Below are 23,338 nucleotides of genomic sequence, written 5' to 3'. Positions count from 1 at the left end.
TCTCCTGGTGTAAGTGATTCTTTCGTATAACTTTATAGAAATCGAAAATGATTTGGTATAGTTAGTTGTCATTTATTATTGAATAAACCAAAAACAGAATTGCAACTAAGCGAGCGCTACACTACGGAGCGATGCGTAAAGTCTACGAAAATTCGAATGTTCTACGACCGCTACGAACCCTATCTACCGCCTATCTTTCTACAGGGTTTTACTTCGTGTTTTTATTTCTCAGTACTTAAATTATATCCAGATAAAAAGTACACATAATAAGTTACCGCAAAACGTTTCGTCAAAAAAAAAATCACAGAAATAAATCCGCCACGCTATTATTCCATTATTGTCGAAGTTCTGTGTCCAGTGATAGATTAGCTAGCTAGGCGAGAGTCTAGCTGTAGCTGTAAGTATTAAAGTAGTACATTATGCATCAACCCTTACAGCTACGTAGTATATAGTGAACATAAGCTGCCTTTCATCTATTTCATGCGGACAAAGCTCCGGAAGACGCTTGTGGGTAGGCCGAGGCGACTCGTATCACTTTTTTGAGCATTTGAAATCTATACATATAATAAAACAGTAGAAAAAAAATCTGTACATTGAATAAATGTACATAAATACCTATGTAAAGATAATGATATTTTTTTTAAGATTAAGCTTACTAAAATTATCTTTGCATTATTATATGAGATTACTGTCCATCTTTGGATAAAGATAAATCTCAGCAGCCCTACATAAATAACTGATTGGCCAAGGTTTTCCTTAATTATTTTCTTGAGACCTTTATCTACAGTACATACTATATATTAAAACATAAGGTATGACATAAATGTAATTTGTTAGCTAGATCTCATAAATTTATATTTAAAATATAATTAAATTTATATATATATATTAATATATTTTTTTACAGCAGTGGCCAGAGATAGTATAGCTATCTCAGGACTTTATTTATTAATGAGGATAAGACGATCTTATTGATAAAAACACAAAATTATAGATATATTGCTTTATTTATTAAAATTATAGCCAAGAGAAGTTCAACCTTTAGACGATTGAGCTAATGATATAAGTATAAAATTATTAAGTCACAAATCACAGGAAGATTATATCACTAGAGAGAAAAATATTTTTTTCTAAGTAGACCTAACATAGATAGTACAGATATATGTACATACACATTAATATCACCACTTAATATTCCTACGATAGATTAAGTTATTCTGCTCTATTATTGTAACACATAATATCATCGGTAAACATCGATGCTACAAAATGCATATAATATTACATAATTAATACTTAGGCTAGAACTAGGCGACGAAAGCACAGTTTCACTACCTACCTAATACTTATTTTTCTAATATAAAAATTGCATAAATCATTATAAGCAGTACGTAACTAAGTATATCTATATGATGCTACAAACATATATTAGGTATACTTGATGTCTGTGACAGGTTTAGTGACATCGATGTTGTTATTGTTAATACCTATACAATGACCTAATAATCAATATCACAATATAGCTACAGAATACACGAATGTGAAGATGAGGCAACACTGATGACTATAGATTTATCTGCAAGTCTGTAATATTCGAGTTGCATAAGTAAAACTTGCATTCTTACGCACAAGCATGCATATGTACAGGTTGATTTTTAACCATCAGTAATTTTTATAGGGTCATTACAAATGCCAACTTTTAAAAGAAAATGAGGAAATAACGTTCTGCAACAAAAAATACTTCCAAGCTGTAACCTGAATATGTCCGTCCAATCCAGAATCTATCGTCTAGGATTTCCCTCAAATTAGACTGATGTAGAAATATCTAGTACTTATGAAATGCGTTTTATTTAATTTTATGTACACTTTATTGCACACAACTATATAGGAATAGTTATAGCGACATAGCACACTTATACTTATATTGATATATTATTAATTTTTACTACACCTTTTAGATGCTTGTACTTAGAGTGTTTGAAGCATAGTATATTACTTTGTACTAATAATTATCTAACTATATAGCTATGACCTGTAGGCACGGTTGGAGAAATAAAGAACCGGATAGAGGTACATATGTAATATTAGGAAGAAGAAACGGAAGATTGATTTATCAAATTTAATACTCATTAATTTAAAATTGTAATTGTATATTAATTTTGATAAACCAAACTACAAGTGTTTTGGAAAATGTAATTCCAGCATCTATTACTATCCACAATGTACAATATTTGAGGAGCTCGTCCATACTCACCTACATTCCCTATTCTGATTTCTTTTACCTCTTGATACTAATTTATCATGCATTTGTAAGTCAAAAAATTCTAACAAAGTAAAATACTTAGTACATTGAGTCGACTTGTAAAATAACTCGATACTCGACATGTAAAATGACTTTAGCAAGTAACGTGATTTACCTATTAAACAGATATTGCTACTTGTAGTTATCCATCAACAACACTGATTAAATCATGAATGTGGTCGTAACGAAAATGACGCTCAATTTACTGGGATATTGAATATTTACAACTTAGAAATAACATACTATCTTTGTACTAACTGCAATCTGTTACTGTGGGTACTCAGTTTAGTATAATTAAAATTCCTAATAGCGCTATATAGTACAGTACTTCTTTGTTCGTATATAAAATATTTTGTAAATTAATATGATTAGGCAATTAATGCTTGATGACGTGTAAATTAAAATTATTTGTTGTACTAATTTAGTTGTTTAATACTGTCTTTGTCAGTAAACAAGATTTTAACAATCCGTGAAGTGTATTCCATGAAATATTTTTAATGATAATTTCCGAAAAAAACTTTAAAATATGTCACAGGTTATTCGAAACATTTAGCAACAACCATTAGTCAGCACTCGCTTTCTCTCTACTTACATTAATTACCAACAAATTTAATGAAATTGAATATTAATTATTGGATATTTCACAATAGGAGCATACTCGTTTGAAGCCGCAATTTGTAGGTTTGTATTTGTAGTAGTGAATGTCATAATGGGTAATTTTAATAATAAGTAATAAATAAGAAAAAACCTGCATCTGAACTAAATACGTATACATCGTTGTACGAGTATATAGATTAATACACTATACTTAAATAAATACCTATTGTATATATTGCTATACCAGAAGCAACAGTATTACTAAAGTCTGGATTGGAAGATCTATCTATATCATGAAAAATTCTACCTACACTAAATAAATAAAAGCTACTTATCCGTAAATCAATTGAATTATTTGCTTGCCACAACATTCTACAAAATTTTAGATCTAATTTAATTAAACAATTAAACAAATATTTGGTTTGACGCATATTTGGTGTTATTCTTGATTAATCCATTATTTCACAAAAGGCACTACTAGTTCGACCGACCTTTACAAAGGTTTAAAAAGAAAATTCAGGTTCTTCTTTGACATTTGAGCACACCAGGGTATTAAATGCTTTTCCGCTTCCTAGATTAATTATATGGCATAGCATAGTGCCTATGACGTGTTCTCTCTAGCGCATCCAGGCAAAGCCGAACGAACGACACGTCTGGCAACGCTGATGATAATTAATAAAACTGTACTTTAGTTTACAGGAAGATGATAATGCAACCGTTTCCGAACGAGAAACGCGGAAAGGCCACCTTTTCCCACTAGTTACATTATACTGATGTAACTAGTTGGACGGATTTTCATATTTGTTCTCGTATAATCTAAAAATTTAAGTAGTATCTATGTTGTAGAATTGAGGATTATACACATTTTCAATATTTATTGACAAGTAAATACTTGTCAGGTGCTGCTCAGTCTCAGCCTGGGTATGTCGTCTCGATCTATTTCTGTGGTCGGTAGTTTCGTAGATGTCGGTTCATCTTTGTACAAAAATTCTAAGTTAAAGTAAATTGATATTTTTTATTGCGTTTACCATTTAATTGAGAACCAAAAATAGTGCAATTCATAAACTTACACAATATTTTGAACTATACATTAATATAACTACTGTCTGTAGGTGTACTTTGCACTGTTGAAATCCTAAATACTCGATAGTACAGCACAAGCTTTTTGCTTCATGTATGATTTTGAGCTTACAGACTTACAGCATTTACGATATTATTTTTATCGAGTGTGTTATACTGTTTGACCGAAACTTCGGCTTCATTCGGTAAACGGTAAATCCTAACGCTGTGATTAGGTTTTATTTAAATCGCCTAAAAGCATAATGACATGACTTATACGAGTCCTCTATGAAATTGATTTAAGATTGTAGTAGAGGGTTGGTGGGGGGCGGAGAGTGGAGCGGCGTCAGTGCGGCGCCGGCGGCGTCGCCGTTGGCCAGCAGCGCATCGTTCTCACACGATCGATTTTCCTCCATCTAGAAATAAATAGTATGGTATATATTTATTAAAAATAGTCGATTAGTATTGACCTGTGGATTGGCTTATATATTGGTTATTCTTTTTATTACTCATTAGTTAGAACTAGTCTTGTACAATGTGTACCTATTTTATAAGATAATAAAACATTTCTAAACATAGCCAATGAAACTAAGACAAAGAAGTATATTTTAAAAATGCCAGTCCCTGCTAATTTAATATGTTTACACCTCCTATATTGGGTACGTAGGTCCTTATTACTTCATAATGGAGCTTGTAGGTGACCAATAAGCGCTCTATGGTAATAACGTAGCTAGGGCGGTAAGTAATTTAAAAAAAAACACTTCACTCTTTCAAAAAGTTCGCGTATAACTAACCATCATACTGGCAATATGACAAATGGCATAAAGATATCATGCATTCAGCCCAATGACCAAAGAGGTCGCTTCGCTATTCAGCCTTGTCTACGTATGAATATAATTAGTCATCAATTTTAAATAGGTATCGAATAGCGAAGCTCCATTTCGCTCTTGATAAAAATAAAAAAGTCTTTTGGTTGTTTTTTTTAATAAAAACAGGCAGGAATAGAAAACTATTATTTTAAATATTGTTTGTTTTTGTTTTTTTTTTTTATAATTACGTTAGGAAAAAAACAATTCTTGTAATGCCGGTTTCTACTTACCTCACAATCGAGATCGTTAGTAGTAGTACTAGTTAGCTCGGGTGTAAGCATCAATTGCACCCTCGAACAATAGATAAAATCTAAATATCTCGGGCTGCAATTGATGCCTTACAGCCCTTGGCTACTAATCTTAAGAGGTCATTCCATGCTCAGTGTAGCATTATGCACACGATTAAATAAAAGAAATTGATAAAGCGTGATGCGTTAGTGAGCAGTGAGTTCCCTGTAATGAATCACAAAATAACATAATACACAGTTATAAATTCAAACAAGTGTCCGAAGAAATGTTCCCGGCGAATGTTCAGAGAGATGGAGGGAGACGGAGGAGAGGCGACGCGATCCGGGCGGCCTGTCCGTGCAGGGCGACGGCGCACGTCGGCCTGTCCGGGTAGACTGTCCGGAGCGCACGCGCGGTTGTCCGGGTGAAAAACCATTTTTAATTGCTTGGCAAGACACCTTCTTCTTTGCTTGTCGACGTTCTCCAAAGATTTTTTTCGTAATAGTGTTGTGTCACAGCCAGTTTTATTAGTAGCCGACATTAAAATCTTCTCGAGTCCAGGAGTTACAACAGTATTGTGTTCTATATTTTGAGACGAAACGCCATACTCATATAAGTGCCACGAATTATTTTTGAAATACCATCTGGTTAGCTGTCATGCGATGCGACAACTGCTTCACAAGATAACATAACGGACACTTTGCATTTTTAAAATATATACATACAGATTCAATAAAATGTTATGATCGATATATAACATATTTTTATCATAGTATATATTAACATACCATTTACTCTGCTATATAATCTATTCTGCTGAAGGCACACGCAAAACCTGAACAATGAAAACACGAAGAAGTGAACATGTAGTATACACAAGAAGTGAACCGTCAAAAGTGCACAGTATTTTACCTAATCAATATTACTAACAGTGGATTTGTCTGTATGTGCGTTGGTATCGTCTCTCTTGCCCTGCAAGTAGTAGGTCATGAGCTGACCCTTGCCCTTGACCGCGACCAGTCCGCGCTGCTCGAAATAGTACCCGAAACTTTCCAGAATTTGGCACGTCTCCTCTGTCACCTGAAAACATTATCATCACATTATCTGTATACGAGATCAAAATGATTGTTGATAAACTTGATAATCGTCTTTGTCTCCTTTCCTAGTCTTCAGTTCGAACAAACCTTGACACTATCATCTATAGCCCGTTGTAGATTGGACAGTACTATAAAATAACGTTATTTGAGAATGTGTGAGTACTCACTACTTCATAATAGAGATCTTTAGTCAAAAATTAATTTTCTTTCGATAATAAACACAGAAATTAATTTTCTTTCTATAATAAAAATGGTCCCATGACTATCATCATTACCCCACGCAGTTAACGAATTAATTTAAAGACCTGCGGTATTGGTGTATTTGTGGGCTTTAACCGCGAATCGTAAAAAGTGAATATCACTATGTTCCCATTAAATTGGGTAAGATTTTGAAGTCATAATTTTTTTTGCGGGTCAATATTTTCCACCGTCAAGAGCCTCGCCGTCAAATTATTTGATGATGATGAGGTGACCTGTATGCATCCCGCCTTGCCGGTGCTCTCCATGCGGGAGGCGACGTTGACGGTGTTGCCCCAGATGTCGTAGTGCGGCTTGCGCGCGCCGATGACGCCGGCGGTGATGGGCCCGTGGTTGACGCCGAGCCGCAGCACGAAGTGGTTGAACGACTGCTCGTTGATGGCCGCCAGCACCAGCTGCAGCTCCAGCGCGAACTCCACCAGCCGCGCCAGGTGCGCCCAGCGGACCAGCACGCCGTCTGACGGCTGCAACACATACCATTGTCGGCTGGTACTGTACTATTTGCTGAATTAATAGTACGAGTGTATTGTATTATATATCAAAATTGTAAATCGAAGGGTGGAACGTATATGAGCAGGGAAAAAGTACTTTACACGGAATCTTTTGTCCAAAGATTATTATACAGTTTTAAAGTACCTATTGACTATATTGTACTTGGAAATACAATAATATTATAAATGTGAAAATCGTGTTTGTTTGCTACATGCTCTATCTACTCTACAAATGTTCTTGAAATTTTGCATACAAGTTTGAAGTATGGAGAAGGACATAGTAGAGTATCTTTCACCCCTGAAAAAATACTGTTCCCGTGGGAATATACACGGGCGAAGCCGCTGGCAAAGTCTGCAGGACTTTACCAACAATTCAAGCAACGTACCAGCCATGGAGCATAGACATTATTATAAACTGTTTTGTATATTATATGATCGATGATATAATAATTAATTTTGAAACACATAAAAACCTATTGTATTCATTAAGTTTAAAAGGCCGTATTGCGCAACCTTTTGTTGTGTTGGTGGATGCAATGTGCAAGGACCAGTCATGAATCATCAGATTTCACAGAATATATACTTATTCTTTGTCACATGAATACGTTGGTTGGTTGATATTATAGTATATCTACAAGAATGTTGTTTTTTAAATCCACACTTGTTTCATAATTATTTTACTGTTGAGAGAAATAAAAATTAAATTTCATTTACGTCTTTGCTAGAGCGGTATCGAGAACAGTTGTACTACTTATAGGAATTTATGCAGGTGCACAGATAACTAGATCCAGTACAAAGCAAATTTGTTTTCATCTAGAAGTACCTACACATTAAATATTACTAATCGGTAGTTGTATGCAATACATTTTAAACGACATCACATTGGTGTGGTGTGTTGTCACTACACAGCACCACACCAATATGGCTTCTAACTACTACACTATACATAAGACATTAATTACTAATGTGTATTAAAATTATTATAAGAAAACTTGCCTGCATCTGTCGAGTGGGGTTAAGACCAGAAGCAGCCATGTAAGTAGAGCTTATCGTCTTGATTTTTATGATATCTTTACTAAACTTCGCGTCTTCGAGCAGCTGAAAAACATAAGCAATGATATTTTATTTAAGAAAATTTGAATTTGAAATATTAAAACCTAATATTAAAGCGTAAATTATGATTTACGCTTTAATGGGATCTGACGATAACTCCCATAAGTGCTGTGTTGTTACTCAAGCTTATAGGAACGCCAGTAAAATTCGCCTTGGATTGTGGCATCATTTTATATGCTATACGTCATTGTAATACTTTAAATCTGTCCAGTAGTTGAATACATTATAAAAATCCAACCAAACTTCAGTATAACTTATTAGACTACCCAGGTAGGTATTACGTCGATAAAAAGTCAACAATTCAATAATTTCGTCATTGGAAGGTTAATAAAGTACAGATATAAAAAGAGAAATTATTACCAAATCGAAATCTGATATAACTTCGTTGAGAAATCGTAAACATTCCAGCCCTTGGTTGTTCACTGTTTCTTCAGAGTAAAATTCTGTAACAGATAGACAACTTCATAAAGAAAGTTGTTTTTAATGAACCTCGCCAACAAATAAATTTAATCATTGTATTATTCACGTCATTTTTAAAACAAGTCCTTATTTTTCAAAATTATCTCAAATACTCATTAGTTACCTTCTCCTCTTATGATCGTACTCATCAAGTGGAATGAAACACATACATACTTAACCGTACATAGATACAAATCGTCTGAGAAGTATTATTTACGATTCACCTTCGCACACCATAACCACGCATGGCGTTCGTGTACGAACTAGCATCTACGTATTTCTTTTACTTCAGCAGTATATTTATTATTTCTATCTCATTAGTTATTCAGTTAGGTACCAACGCTTTTAGTCCTTCGAGCCGGACTGCAGAACAAGCGACCATTACCAAATGCAAAGACTAAGATCACAACGACATTCTTGGCATTATGGAGTGGTTTGACATTGTTTTCTCGTGTGGATCAAATCGTGGATCTATCTACTTATGGATATTCAGGATGTGCTAGGTATATGGTGCTAGTTGTAACAGATTGTTTTTATTAGTTCTTGCATTTGCAAAATAAATTCATATCAAGAGCCCGACGCTCACACCATCGATGTTTTTCATCTATTTCCCCAAATTCACGATTCGTCCGGTCAATCAAAAATCTCGATCGATTGATGTGTCTGATTGACCTATTTTGATTGGGGTTTTCTGTAACGGCATATATATAACATTATATGCATGGGTAAAGTGGCAAGTGAAAATTTAAAACATTCAAAAATAGATGTGATAGTGTTGTAAAATGGTAATGAGCTCAAATTGCTTGAGAATCAGGTCCCAGAATCATTGCAGGGTCATTTTACCTGAAAAGTTAGGCATAGAAGCGAACAAAACGCCGACTTCCGCGTAGCTCTGACTGTAGAGGTCGCGGTGGTGGTGTCGTGCGCCCATGAAGTGCCGCGCGACGTGCGGCGGCAGCACGTTGTGCACGAGCGCCTGGTTGCGCCTGCGCAGGTCCGCCGCCTGCTCCGCCTGCGCACGCATGCGCAAACCGCGCGAGTGCCGCGCGCGCTCCAGCGACTCGTTCTGATACGTAAACAAACGCTGCTATAAATAACGACCATAAAACAAAATTAACACAGAAGACTGTGTTCCTTTGTGTGTAATGCTCTATATTCTCTCATGTTTATTAAAAAATTACATAGAGGAGATGCATCGCTATCGAACTACTACCTAAATTAAACTAAAACCTAATTATTTTGAGTAGAGATGATCTTTTGTATTATTTCTCTTCTCATTGAAATTTGATGACCTCGGTGTGGCAGTGGTAAAGTTCTTGCCACTGAACCGAAAGGTCCCGGGTTCGATCCCCGGTCGGGTCTTTTTCTGATTAGCCCGGGTCTTGGATGAATAATATATGTATTTGTTATAAAATATAGTATCGTTGAGTTAGTATCCCATAACACTCTCGAACTTACTTTGGGGCTAGCTCAATCTGTGTGATTTGTCCAAATATATTTATATTTATAAATCTGAGGATTTCTAGGTTATGTCTGTTAAAAACATGGCTTTATACTTAACCAAGAGTCTTGGGGTTTTAGGGTACCTACCTATAGGTAAGAGTTACGGCTTCTTGTATAAAAAGGATTTTAATAAAGCTCACTCGTCAGACCGCTTTCTCGGTTATTTCCTTAGCCGTTGAGCGTCGGACCCTAAAACCCCAACAAGACTCTTGGTTAAGTATAAAGCCATGCACCTTTACACTTGTATAAATTTGATAAAAACTACTTATATTAAAAAAATATTTAACTTTTATCTAATAATTTTTTACTTTTCATTAATGCATGATCGGAGAAAAGAAAAAAAAAGAAAATAACAAAATGTACAATTTTCCACTGTAGTGATTAAGTCGATTTTTGAAATATATATTTCTGTACCGATCAGGTATTTGTGATCGTGGTACATCTTCTCACTCTTTAAATATTTAACACGCGGAAAATATACTTACGTATCTGTTGAATATGAGCAGAGCAATGGCTAAGAAGAACAGCATTATGATGTTGCGCGCGGCGTGGATCTGCGCGCTGTGGGCGGAAAATAAACAATTCACTATGGTAATAGACTTAATAAATCATCTAGGTACTTTATCGTTTTTATGTTCTTAACATCTAATATTTTATATTTCATCTTTCCCGTTAAAGCATTATAATATGTAGGGCTGGAAATTCTCAGGCAAACGTGACTTTTTAGTTATAACTAGCTGAGTCCCGACTTCGCTTCAGAGGAAATTTTGGGATAAAAATACGGTGATGCTGTTTCAGGTATTCTATCCTTGTACCAAATTCTATCGCATTTCGACATAGATCTAGATAGGAAATTTGATGTTTGTTAGACAATTACGCACAAATCAATCAATATAAACATTGATTGATAATGTTAATATAAATATTGATTGATTTGTGTATGTGGTGTGTCAATGACTCAAAGGTTGACTGTTAGATAAAGTTTATATGGGCTGGGTTGATGAAATGTAAAAAGTTTGTGTAAGACCTGAATGCGATCAATAAGAGACCGAGTCAAATGGAAATACCATGAAGAGGCCTAAACCCAACAATGGGTAAGAAAGGGGAAATAAATAAATAATTAAACACTCGCTCAGATCGAAACTTTCGCATGTAAGATTACTAAGATAGGACGACTAACATGATGTTGAAAATATCTTCGTCAAAATCGACGGTTGCGTTGAACCGCACTCTGTAAGGGTCCCTATCGAGACTGGGCCTTGGCACCAACAGCTCCGGGTAGAGGGCGGCGGGTAGCGCATGCGCAGCAGCCAGTGTTGCCAGCAGTGCGCCGCGAGACCAGCCCCCCAGCGGGGACACCCACAGCGCACCGCATAGCGCACCAGCACCCACCTGCGATATTTGGAACCTGTTAAATTGTTGATAAAGCAAGATGCAGAAATGTTGCTTTATCAGCGAGGGACTCATCCGTGTACCAAAGACCTCGCGAACACAATACATTTTTGATGAGTTTTTACAAAATTGTGAACATTTCAAAAACGACTTAACCGATTTCGATTCCCCACGAACTTAAAAATTCTATTGACAGATCCTATATACCTTTTAAATTTCATCAAAATCAGACCATCGGTTCGAAAGATATCGCATTACAAACATACATACAAAAAATGTATTTTTGCCCCAAGTTGACTTGTATACCTCGCTTGTTTCGCTCGGTTGGTCAATTAAAAGGATATATAGAACATATAGCGATAAAAACTGTGTTTCGCAAATGTTGGATAGAGCTAAAAAAGACTAGTTGAATCAAATGTTTTCAAATTATCAGTAAATTTTCATTGATACTCTCTATGTGAACGAAGAACGGTAAACTTTTGTGCCGGATAATATAAAGTCATTTCGATTTCTCCTACTTATTATGCAAGGCTCGACGATGTCGAAGTAATCAAAAATTTATTTTAATTCTCCAATTTCGCACATTTGTGTTAATTTAGTGTGATAGGATATGTACACTGGGCCCGTCTTCGCCTCCGTATGTGAAAGTGCAATGTTTTCTTACGTGGTAGTAATAAGAAGGATGAATGCAGCGACGAGCGCCACTGTGTGCAGGCGCATCCTCTCGCAGGCCATCCATCAACACGGATTCATAACTGCCGCAGATAATCTGTACAATATTTTGTGTAATAAACAATTTTTAATATTTCTTTTCAATAATTAAATACTCTTTTAGTGGTATGTAAAAATATAGTTATAGATGTAGGTTCCGATATATTTCAGTATTTCTTTTTGAGTTAGTGATATCTACACCATTTTAGTACAATGTAAGTAATTATAGCAGTAATTATAATATACATACCAAAGGAGCGACGTTCGCTGCGACAAACATGGCTATATTGAACGTACCGCACGTTAATTTCCAGTATGGGCTTATTGACTTTTTCTAAAAATAAATAAAATGAAATGTGTAATTATGTATACTTCATTAATTAATGTCTGTTTATCAAACATAAAGAGCAAAATAAATAGCGAGGAAAGGATTACCTTAAATTGAGCATATCGATAGTAGGCGTAATAGACAACATTGATTAGGCCAGTCTCGAGTACTAGAGCGAGGTAGACGGCATGCAGGGACCAGGCGGGCGGCACGGCGAAGCTGGCCAGCGACACGACGCACGGCAGGAGGCACACCGGGGGCGCCGCTACCGCCAGCGGACACGAGTCGTGGCGGCGCGCGTACGCTGCCTCGGCCCCCGTCGCCTTGAACGTCAGGCACAGGGTGGTGGCATCTGCTAGTTCCCTGAACAATATACGTTAATTGCTTTTCAACATTTCAAATTATTCAACGATGTCCCCGTAACGTATTATTATCTATACATATAATAAAAGAGTAAAAATATTTTGTCTGTACAGTATTTTTGACTGAACACTTAAAAAGAATATATTAAGACACTTAATAAGAAAGCAAAAAAAATGTTTTTTGTCTGTCTGTAGGTATGTATGATCATGCTAATCTCCGAAAGTACCTACTGGACGGATTCGAATGAAACTTTTTTGTTATATAGCTATTAAGCGTGGGCAATATAAACTATTTTGAAAACTGGAACACTTGATGCAGACTCATGATGGCCCAGCTAAACTAAGAAGATAAAGAAATGACGCCTTAACAAGTTTTTCAGACCGATGAGCATTTCCTGTTGAAGTATAAAACTTTAATTGAAGCCAAGATTCTCACTAGAAGTGGTGCCGGTGAAACTGTCCTTATCCCGCGTATACCACTCATTGCTACTTTATGTGGCTTTCTCCAAGCGTGAGCAACTCTTCCGGTCTTTTTATATTGATACCGGAATGAAAGACCCTCAACTTATAAATAAATAAATAAATTTTTAATCTCTCTCATAATTTTGACTCCTGACATGTTTGACCACCAAACATGTTTCGGCCACGTGAACGACGTCGTGGGCATCAGCTAGTTATATATATGAACTGAACACTGTGCTTTGATCATTTAACAACTCCACTTACTGATTTAACGTTACTTTAGTTTCTGCCTAAATATGATAAACCGTAGAAACTTACATGTTACATTATGACTAGCTTGATAGATCAGCTATGGTCTTTATAAGATAGTGAAAACTTCTTCAGTATCCGTTACACAGCATAGTTTAAGATTAAGATCTAACGATACAATAGGACAGACAGACGAAGTTAGTAACTTTGTAACAAATATAATAAAACTGAACATTATTTCTAGCGTATTCTGGTTCCGGTGTACTTTCTCCTCTTCTTTTTTCTGTTACAGCGCTGATAACTTACAACTCTATCAACATTTTCCTATATTTGATCTTAATGCAGCTGTGAATAGAAATCTTGCAATGTATGGCGTCGTCAGGTTTGTATGTATGGAGACTATATAGTGGCGGGTTGATGAATAGTTATGGGTCGTAAGTAATTCGTAGATAAGCATTCAGAAAAATAACAGAATTTAACGTAGTGATTGTGTAGCGACTCATATAAGTACACAAGAAATTTCAGATTCAAACTCGGGATCACAAACATTTTTCCCTAACTTCGCTGACGGAATGAAATCTAATGGAATGAGTAAAACATAATTCATGCGGATGACGTAAGCCAAGGATACTCTATCTATACACATACGCCTCAAACACAAAAGTTTGTAAACGGGAGTCTATTCAATTCCGGCTCATTATCTTAATTGTCGCCGAAAACGTAAACAATAGCAAACAAGAACTTACTTGTCGTCATCTCTATTCACGAGCTCTTCTTGCAACATTGTGAGAATTTTCAATTCTTCACTGTCCTTGCTCTCGTCTTGTGGTGATAGAACCTACGAATAATTTACGAAGCATTTCTATAATGAAAGCGGTAAATCGATATGAGCGTTTATGTGTCATGATTATGACGGATAATGTTAACTCCGTTCTAGAATCCCGAGAAGACAATTGTTTTGTATTATGTCACCTTCTTTTACTAAGTTATATATTTAGGCCATATTTTTGTGTTTGATATTTAGGCCATATTTTACTAAAATAAAACGTCATAACATTACTATTTTTGTGTAAGACTTCAAGTGATTTTTGGACAGAGTTAAAATGTTAGAAGAAGCATTTTCGAGCAATACTAATGAGCAATTCATTCGGATGAGAATGAAACTCGAAATCTATCTTGGTTAAATTATACTGGAACTAGGTAGCTAGCACGAGCCTACTGCTCCCGTTTCCTAGATTTATTTAGGGTGAGGGACAAGAGGGTCGGGGCAGAGTAGACAGTAGTGCACTCACCGAGTCCTCGTCGTCATCTTTGAGGTCGGAGAGCGCGTCGCCGTCCCCTGCCTCCCCGGCCTCGCCGCCCTCCGGTGCACTCTTTTCTTCGCCTCCCTGGTACTAGAACGAACAAATTATTCTTCTTGACGTCTATTATTTTGAATTAGTTCATATTCAGAAACATTAGGGTTGTCGAAATGCTTGTTATTGTGAAAAAAAAACTGAAACTGACGCTGCACTTTCTCATTTGTCATTTGAACTTTTCCAGGTTTTTTCCTCAGCCGTACGACATAATATACAGAGTCCACTTTCCAGCTTTTTATAATCATAAAGTAATATTATTACGTTACGGCTCATATATAGCAAAACAACTGCAGTAAAATACTATATAATTGCTTTAAACAATTATTAATTATATATTACTATACGATTACATTTTAATACAATGTATTACAGAGTAGGTATACTGGTATCAGAGAAATAAATCATGCGTGTTCCGAAACACAAAACCTTACCGGCTTCAACACTCGCACTATGAAATACGTTTTAACCCCGGCTTGGCGCAGCATCTCTTCTCGGCGCTCACCGTGCGCAGGTTCCACTTCGAATTCATCGTTGAGAAAACTCAAGGTCACTTCGGATATGTGTACTCGTCTGTCAAAATTGAAACCATAAGATATTATCAGGATTGCAGCATTTATTTGTATAGTTTTAATCAGGGTCAGATTAACCGTTAGATATTTTAAAGGCAGTGCTAATAAGAGAGAGTAGGCCTAGTCTTATATCGCCAGTCATCTAGGGACCCTGTGCGTGCAAAATTATTGAAAATTATAGCATGGAAACATTTAGTTTCTGCAAATAAACTTCACTTCAAAGCCTCGAAACCATTTAAATAATGACAATACAAATCATAGTATATGAAAGTCAACTCCAATAAATAAAAAAATAAATTCCAAGTGTTTATTTTTTCATTATTTCCGTTATTCTATTTTCCAATATGTTTCAAAAAATTACGTACCCAAAAAAAATAATAAGAAAATCAGATGATTCAGAACTCATCAAAGTGTTTTAATCCGCGCCTGGTTATAACACAGCAAAACTAACTGTGAAAGATTACCCTGCCATTCCGCTGCTCTCCATCTTATTAGCAAGCTCGACGTCTCGGGAATAAACATCAAATTGCCACTGTCGCTGTCCGAGCACACCAGCCAGCACCGCTCCTGTGTGTATACCGACTCGCATGTCCACAGGAGAGTTAGTTGTTTGTTGCACATATCTAAAACAAAATTAAACTATAATCATGCATGTTGTACTTCTGCTACCTACGGAGGTTTAAATATTCAATTTTAGAAACAGGCTTAGTTTCTAAAACAGAAGTTTTTAGACGAAAGTTTTTAAAATAAATAATGTCATGATTCCCAAAGCTACAAACTACTACATTTTTGAACACCTCACGGACCTTTTAACAAATTTGTTTAAGAAGAAACAAATTTAAAGGCTATATTGAATGATAGTCTTTTGTTGACTACAAACTCACTTTATAGCTTTGACCATGGACAGGCCCATGTGCACACAAAGGACAGCGTGATCAGGTCGCTCTACCGGAGCACCGCTGATACAATAGTAGCAATCGCCTAAAATTTTGATTCGCAGTTGTTGATATTTCTAAAACAAAATTAAAATTATACATTTGGGAACATAGATATACTAAACTATATTCAGTTATGTAATGTGCGTATATGTTACCTCTGCTAATCGATCGAACCGTGCAAACAGCTCGTTAAGAATTGCAACAAGATCTTGTGCAGAATAAGTAGAAGAAATAGCCGTGAAACCCACGATGTCCGCATACAGGATGCTGGGTAAAACATGCAAAAAGTTAAATGTAAAATATAATTATCAAAATAATATTTATTATTTGATTGTTTCAAAACACACCTTACGTTTTCGTGTCGTGACATATAAATTTTCTTAAACTGTGTATCAATGAGACCTAGATCTTGCCGCATCTGAACTGCCACGTGCTCCGGAAGGACCGACAAAAGTAAACGTTCCTAAAATTTTAAACTTCAATTAGCTGAAATGCTTTCATACGGTGACAGTTTGAATTTAAATTGACTTATTTTATATACCTGCTCTTTGCTTTGTTGTTCTATAGTGAGTTTGTCTCCTAAACTTCTTTTTGTTTCCTGGAACGAGCTGCGCTGTTGTCGCTCGGATATTGCGTATGCTGTTCCACCAAGTAATGTCGCTCCGAGCAACAGTGACCCATTTGCTATTTGCTGTTGAAATAAATATATTTTTATAATACATTGATATTAATGCCACAATTTTATGATAATATAACGTACGTTACTGTATGTTTCTGTAATATACCTGATAGAAAAAGTCCTCGGCCAATCTGCTTTCAGATGTAGATGCATTGTAGTATTGGACCAAAAGATAAGCAGAAAATGATAATATACTATATAGTATTAATAACAAATAATGGAAAGGGAGAATAGCCAATGTGAAATATTGTAATACGACAGCCCACCCCAACAGTTCATTATAGGAGTCACCGAGTCGTCTGGATACACTGACAAGGAGTTGTGCCCACAAAACGAGCCATGCGATGTGAATCAGAGCAGGGCGTGCAGTCCGGATGCAGATGTACATAGAAGCGAGGATCAGATTGAGGAACAACGCAATCGCTACGGACGTGTAGGCGAACAATACGTCGCGCTCCCCCGGCACCAACAGCGCGAACAGCTGCAGCAGCACCCCGGCCAGCAGTAGCCGCGGGATGGCTCGCTGCCGCTGCCGCTGCGTGTATGCCGAGTAAAGCTTCTCTTCTTCCCGGTCCTTGAACCCCCACGGGGGCACTAGATATGTCCAACAGGCGCATTTCTTCAGATCTCGAGGCTCCATCGACTTATCCATTGTATTTTACACGATATCCATTTTTACCGCTATCGGTGATTATTCATCATTTTCATTTTTATATGAGGCCAAACTGTTCACAACTTTTTCACTTATAATGCCTATCCTAATATTCTGATAAAATGTACGAAATTGTGTACAGCTTAGATGCTAGGTCCACTGTAATTTGTTCACTTCAAATTTTGTTTTAGTTAATAAAATTAGAAATACCTAAACCTAGTTTACAAGTTATTATCAAGTTTAAGCTACATAAGACCCACAACTGGATAAACTCCTCCCTTTACCTTTTATTCCCTTATCTTCATTAAGAATTACGAAACTCAAATATGTCATATTTAAAATTTGTAATATTCTATCTGAATATTTAGTTTTCGTTTAATAAAATGTTGTATGATATATTAAGCTCAGATTATATCTAACTGTGACCAGTTATAGTTATAGCAGAACATTGAGAGCGGAATTTCTTGACGAGCAACTAACTAGTGTGTGACGTGGCGAGCGTTTGTCGATAGAGTTCATCGCGGAGACTTTCCGTTACCGGCCTGATCGAGGACGCCTGTGTAATGAATAAATTACACGCTGAAACATTGTTCCGATAGTCTTTCATTAACTGGGCCGTCGTCAGACATTGCTGGCTCGTTTGTGCATACATACCTACATACTAATTTCAATATTGACAATCGTTACGACGCTCATAAGTAGGATGACCGTGAAACTCGACTCTTAGTTACTTACAAACGACAAGTTTATTTGTTTCACTTATTTTTAAGTAACTAGACATGGAATATATCCCAGAAAAGTAAGTTTAAATTAAACGTTATCTTCGTTACTTGAATGGAATTCTTTATAAAAAACACAAAAATTATTGAGTACTATCGCTACTAATCCCCATTCTACTTAGATAAGTATATCAATGGTACAAAATACGCTTATACTTTACGTATAACAGTAGACACTTTGTGTATATTACTTTGTGTATTACTTTGTGTATATTAAATTAATTCTATTAGTTATAGTTTCGTCTTTTATTTTATTGTTTATTTTAATTATATATATATTATAATGTTATACATTTTTACCACATTTTACTCGTATAATTAGGCTCGTGGAATGCTGAAACTGCCAAAAAAATATTTTTGCATGGACATAATGCTAAACGCATTATTATTTTTTAGGTATTAATAGAATGCTAAAAGAAAGGGAGTCATACAATTTTAATTTTTCGATAAGCAAATCGGTAAATCATTATGAAAGAGCAACAAATTGGTATTTTTTGCTATCGATTTTTTTTATAACTGCTCTGCATAATCCAATCTGTGGTTTGACCAGTTACTGTATAAACAGCAGGTAAAGTAATTTTATTAACTAATCATTGCATTATATTCATTTAACGAACGTTATAATTATAACCCTAGTCCGTGGATTTATTATTTAAATGATTCATTTATACTACTTATTATATCATAGGTACTACATACATATCAATCGTAGCTCCCTTGGTAACGAAATATTCGTTCATTATGGCGATCAAATATCATTGTAAAAAAAACAGTCAACGTGCGAGTTTGGCTGGCACACCAAGAGGTTCGTAAAAAGCCTTTTTTTGTTATGTACTTGCATGTTGTATGCTTTTGCTGATAAGTGCTGTAAGACAATGCTTCGTGCTAAATTATATATTATAGGTCAATCAGAAGTACCCTTGGTTTTACTTGCCCTGGGAAATCTCAAAATACGATTACGACATAAATATTAACGTCATCGCGTTGTCTTGATTGATTTTTTCACAGCTAAAAGATACTTTTGATCCAAATATTTGATATAAATTCTAACTTTATGCCTTAGAATATACAAAGTAATCATATCCTATTTTTTTGAGCACGTACGGAGCCCTTAATATGTGTATGTTTACGTTTTTGAATTACAATTGGCTATTTATAAGCTACCTATAGGGCTAGCTTCTAAAATTACAAAGTTATGCAAAAAGGTTTTCGTAGAAGAATAGTTCTCGTGAAGAGAAAAACTTACATTTTATTTATCATAGTATAGTAGATCAAAATAGATTTATACATTTTTTTAAGCTTCGATGAACCTATCCCAGACCTATGTTAAACTTATTAATCTAATGGAATGATAAGAGTTTAAAAGAAAATAAGTACTTATAAAATGTACGTAGTTCTCTACTCTATAATTCGAGAGAGATGGCTATAAATGAAATACTGCTCATACTAATGTTAACATTACAACTAACTATAGCTTTTTGAGAGTACCGAACTTTTAATTGTAATAATATTACCTATTGCTATAAATGCTACTATTTATAGGTATAAGTATATATTTGTTATTCAATCACCAATAAATAATAATGACATTAAAATTTTCTGGAATCAAGCGAGATCACAAATCTTACTGGACAAATTTTACTGTAGTACACGGGTATAATATAAAACAGAATTGAATATAGAGAATATACATTATTATTTTTAAGGTGTTCTATATAATGGATCAGAAATAACTGGCTGGCTGTTGTCTAATATAAACAAATGAGCTTAATATAAACATCTGATAACACTTAAAATAAATATCTTTTAAAATATTTTCCGCCTAACCTTATTCCACTTCAATTATGACGTCTACACTAACAAAATATCTGATTTTGTAGGAAATAAAAATTTTCAAAATACATATCTAATTCAGTTTTCATTAGCAAAGGTCTCTAATCTCATATAATCTCACAAAGCACGAGTTCATTGATGCATGAATATGTGATGAAATTGTTTTGTAAGCCAAAGATCCGTTTCAATCCAATAAGACTTGAGGGATCAGTAATCGAAATACATATGTATATACGTGGTTCGTGCCCTATCCTAATATTGTAATTTACCCTCGTTATTGTATATTAAATCTAATAATGAAATGAAGAAGAAATTTATATTTAATGCTGTCATTAATTACACAATTTATTATGTGATAATGTTTCCCGCCGAAATTATTGTCTGGATGATGTAAGCAATCTCCTTAAAAGACTTACTATTGACCCATAAACTGTGAGAGCACTATGAATATTAAAAAGATGTCACGAGCTCAGTAAGGAGAGATTTGTTAATGAGGTTAATAAAGGAATATCTGTCGTAAAATATTGCACTATAACGTTCTCGGGATATCGAGCGAGTGGTTGGTGAGGGCGCGCGGGTGGACTGTGTGTCGCGGGTGCGGAGGCGGTGCGCGCACGTGGCCGCGTGCGACTGCCGCGTCGCGCGCCGCTCGCCGCGCCGGCCGCGCCCGCCGCCGCCCGAGCCGCCCCAGATGAACGACCCAAGGCCTGCGCCCGCCCGACCCACATTGATTCTAGTCTTGTTCGTTAACGTGTAAAGCGCCACTACCTCACGTCTCCAAACAATTACATTACCGATACTGCTAGTTATCACACGCGCTGTGATTATGACTTGGAACTTTAACAGGGACTTATTGACGATGTTTCTGTAAAAAAATGCAAAATGCACAAAATAACCTTCTTCGTTTTAGTGAGATTACCTACTTATAACGCTGAAAACTTTTGTAAATATGTATTATTTCAGCAAGCTTGTCACACAACCTCAGGGAATAGGAATAAAAATAGAAGATGCCGAAAAGGATAAAGTAGAATGAATAAATTTAAAAAATATCTAAAATAATGCTTGTTATACGTCATCTCATTCTCGATCGTGACACCCTAAAATATGTTAAATTTTGAAGATTTTGTGACCGGCCTGACGTCAACCCTCGTCGTGAATGCTGCTTCAGGGGATATTTAGTGGACCTATTCTTGGGTCGGAACCACACGGCGCAAATTTTTATTCCAATCATTTACGAAATGCTAAAATCTTCTGCGAAGTACTACAGGCACTACAAAGTGCTACGAACTACTACAAAATGCTACGAGCTACTACAAAATGCTACGAGCTACTACAAAATGCTACGAGCTACTACAAAATGCTACGAGCTACTACAAAATGCTACGAGCTACTACAAAATGCTACGAGCTACTACAAAATGCTACGAGCTACTACAAAATGCTACGAGCACTACGAAATGCTACGAGCTACTACAAAATGCTACGAGCTACTACGAAATGCTACGAGCTACCACAAAATGCTATGAGCTACTACCAAATGCTACGAGCTACCACGAAATGCTACGAGCTACTACAAAAACGAGCATTTCCTAGAAATGATATGATACGATTTTATTACATTACCAAGCAAGCAAACAGGTATATGGCCCACCTGGAAAGTGGTCACCGCAGACTATGGACACCTGCAAGATCAATGTGTCACACGCGATACTGAATTCTTAATCTTGTCATTACTGTTGTAATTCAAGAGCTTTCTTCTTTCTGTAACATGTTAAAATTAAAAAATTGTATTATAAACCATATTTATTAACAAGCTTTGCTATTATATTGGAGAGTGACACCACACTGAAATATCTTCAGCAATAAAAAAATCTAACCTGTGACTCAGTGCTATTAAAATATATGACATTTTGCAATTTCAATACTTAGGTGCTCCTCTTTAGCTGATCATGTTTGCCAAGAATTAAAATGTATACAAATAAAGAAAAAATAACTGATCAAGTGCGTGCGTGCCATGCGCAATGTTCCGAAGGTCCTAAACAGATTTGTACAATAACGTAGATATTATGCATTTACTTCTAGATTTATGTACCAATTACAAACTTGAGTGCATACGACCGCAGATTTAACTAGTAGTCGGAATCCTGGATGCGCAGGTCAGACTCGCACTTGACTGTGTTTTAAGTATATCAGAATTGTATCTAATTTTGAAACAAATGCCCGTAAGAATAATTTACTACTAATACTAAGTACTAGTATTTACTTGCCATAACTATGAAAGTTTTATTCTTAGTTCACGTGAAACAAGTCCACCATATAGCTAAAAAAGGAAGTGGCCTTTGGTTTTCGCTACTTTCCGTAAAGACGTGATAAAATCTATAGCAAATATGAAATATTAGTTGAAATATGTTAAATCAAAATTTCATTTTCGGCGTGTGGAATTACAGATTTTTGAGAATTTATATTTTCGCACATTTCCAAAAACAGTTTCTACTTTACAATAATTACATATAGATAGGTAGGTAAGTATGCCAAATTTCAACAACAAGAGTGAATAAACCAGCAGAATAACAAGTCAACAAACATGATTACCGAACATTTCTAGAAAAAAACATTAGTTATGGTTGTCCATTCGCTCCATTTTTATTTTAAAATAGTACAATCCTAGACAGGTTACTTTATTTACAAGAGGCGCGGGCCCTTTCTAAATATATGTTATTTACCAATATGGTAGGTACCTACAAAGAGTGGACATAATGCACTGAACTGAACCTTCGAGAAAAACTAATAAATATATTAGGACAAATCACACAAATTGAGCTAGCCTCAAAGTAAGTTCGAGACTTGTGTTATGGGATACTAACTCAACGATATTATATTTTATATAATAAATACATATATAGATAAACATCCAAGACCCGGGCCAATCAGAAAAAGATCATTTTCCATCATGACCCGACCGGGGATCGAACCCGGGACCTCTCGGTTCAGTGGCAAGAATCTTACCACTGCGCCACCGAAGTCGTCAAACTGAAAGATAAGTAATTTATA

The 23,338-nt window shown here is 35.7% G+C and overlaps 1 protein-coding gene and 1 long non-coding RNA gene across 10 annotated transcripts; one reads left to right on the top strand and one right to left on the bottom strand.

Annotated features, from left to right (window-relative positions):
• Nucleotides 1-997: 997 nt before the first annotated feature.
• On the bottom strand, nucleotides 998-20,940 carry LOC128670883 (adenylate cyclase type 8-like). Of its 9 annotated transcripts, none has more exons than XM_053746948.2 (21): nucleotides 20,705-20,940; nucleotides 17,131-17,849; nucleotides 16,887-17,036; nucleotides 16,693-16,808; nucleotides 16,501-16,612; nucleotides 16,292-16,419; nucleotides 15,872-16,030; nucleotides 15,270-15,408; nucleotides 14,773-14,874; nucleotides 14,227-14,318; nucleotides 12,515-12,770; nucleotides 12,330-12,413; nucleotides 12,033-12,137; nucleotides 11,157-11,368; nucleotides 10,462-10,537; nucleotides 9,317-9,539; nucleotides 8,375-8,457; nucleotides 7,898-7,999; nucleotides 6,626-6,874; nucleotides 5,968-6,135; nucleotides 998-4,374 (listed from the first exon to the last, which is right to left on the bottom strand). In XM_053746948.2, the coding sequence occupies exons 2-20, from the start codon at nucleotides 17,674-17,676 to the stop codon at nucleotides 5,968-5,970; spliced, it is 3,102 nt and encodes a 1,033-aa protein (XP_053602923.1). In that variant the 5' UTR covers nucleotides 17,677-17,849; nucleotides 20,705-20,940; the 3' UTR covers nucleotides 998-4,374. The 9 variants fall into 9 exon arrangements, with proteins under 9 accessions (XP_053602923.1, XP_053602888.1, XP_053602880.1 ...); XM_053746913.1 differs by having other exon boundaries at nucleotides 5,986-6,135; nucleotides 20,629-20,937; XM_053746905.1 differs by having other exon boundaries at nucleotides 5,986-6,135; nucleotides 17,131-17,892; nucleotides 20,705-20,937.
• LOC128670936 (uncharacterized) lies at nucleotides 18,296-22,450 on the top strand. The gene is made up of 4 exons (XR_008404803.1): nucleotides 18,296-18,475; nucleotides 18,852-19,023; nucleotides 19,144-19,260; nucleotides 21,252-22,450. It is a non-coding gene; the product is annotated as an uncharacterized LOC128670936 (long non-coding RNA).
• The last annotated feature ends 888 nt before the right edge of the window (nucleotides 22,451-23,338 follow it).

This window comes from Plodia interpunctella, chromosome 1 (assembly GCF_027563975.2).
Source record: "Plodia interpunctella isolate USDA-ARS_2022_Savannah chromosome 1, ilPloInte3.2, whole genome shotgun sequence".
Classification (NCBI taxonomy): domain Eukaryota; kingdom Metazoa; phylum Arthropoda; class Insecta; order Lepidoptera; family Pyralidae; genus Plodia; species Plodia interpunctella.
Note: the sequence above shows the minus strand (reverse complement) of the source record. Positions and strands in the feature narration are given on the sequence as shown.

Excerpts from the sequence above, each read along its gene's own strand:
- LOC128670883 (XM_053746913.1), bottom strand. The coding sequence starts at position 17,676 with ATGGATAAGTCGATGGAGCCTCGAGATCTGAAGAAATGCGCCTGTTGG. Across the intron at positions 16,420-16,500 it reads GGTTCGATCGATTAGCAGAG|AAATATCAACAACTGCGAAT; the intron begins GTAACATATACG and ends ATTTTGTTTTAG. Across the intron at positions 8,458-9,316 it reads TTCTATGCCTAACTTTTCAG|AATTTTACTCTGAAGAAACA; the intron begins GTAAAATGACCC and ends TATCTGTTACAG.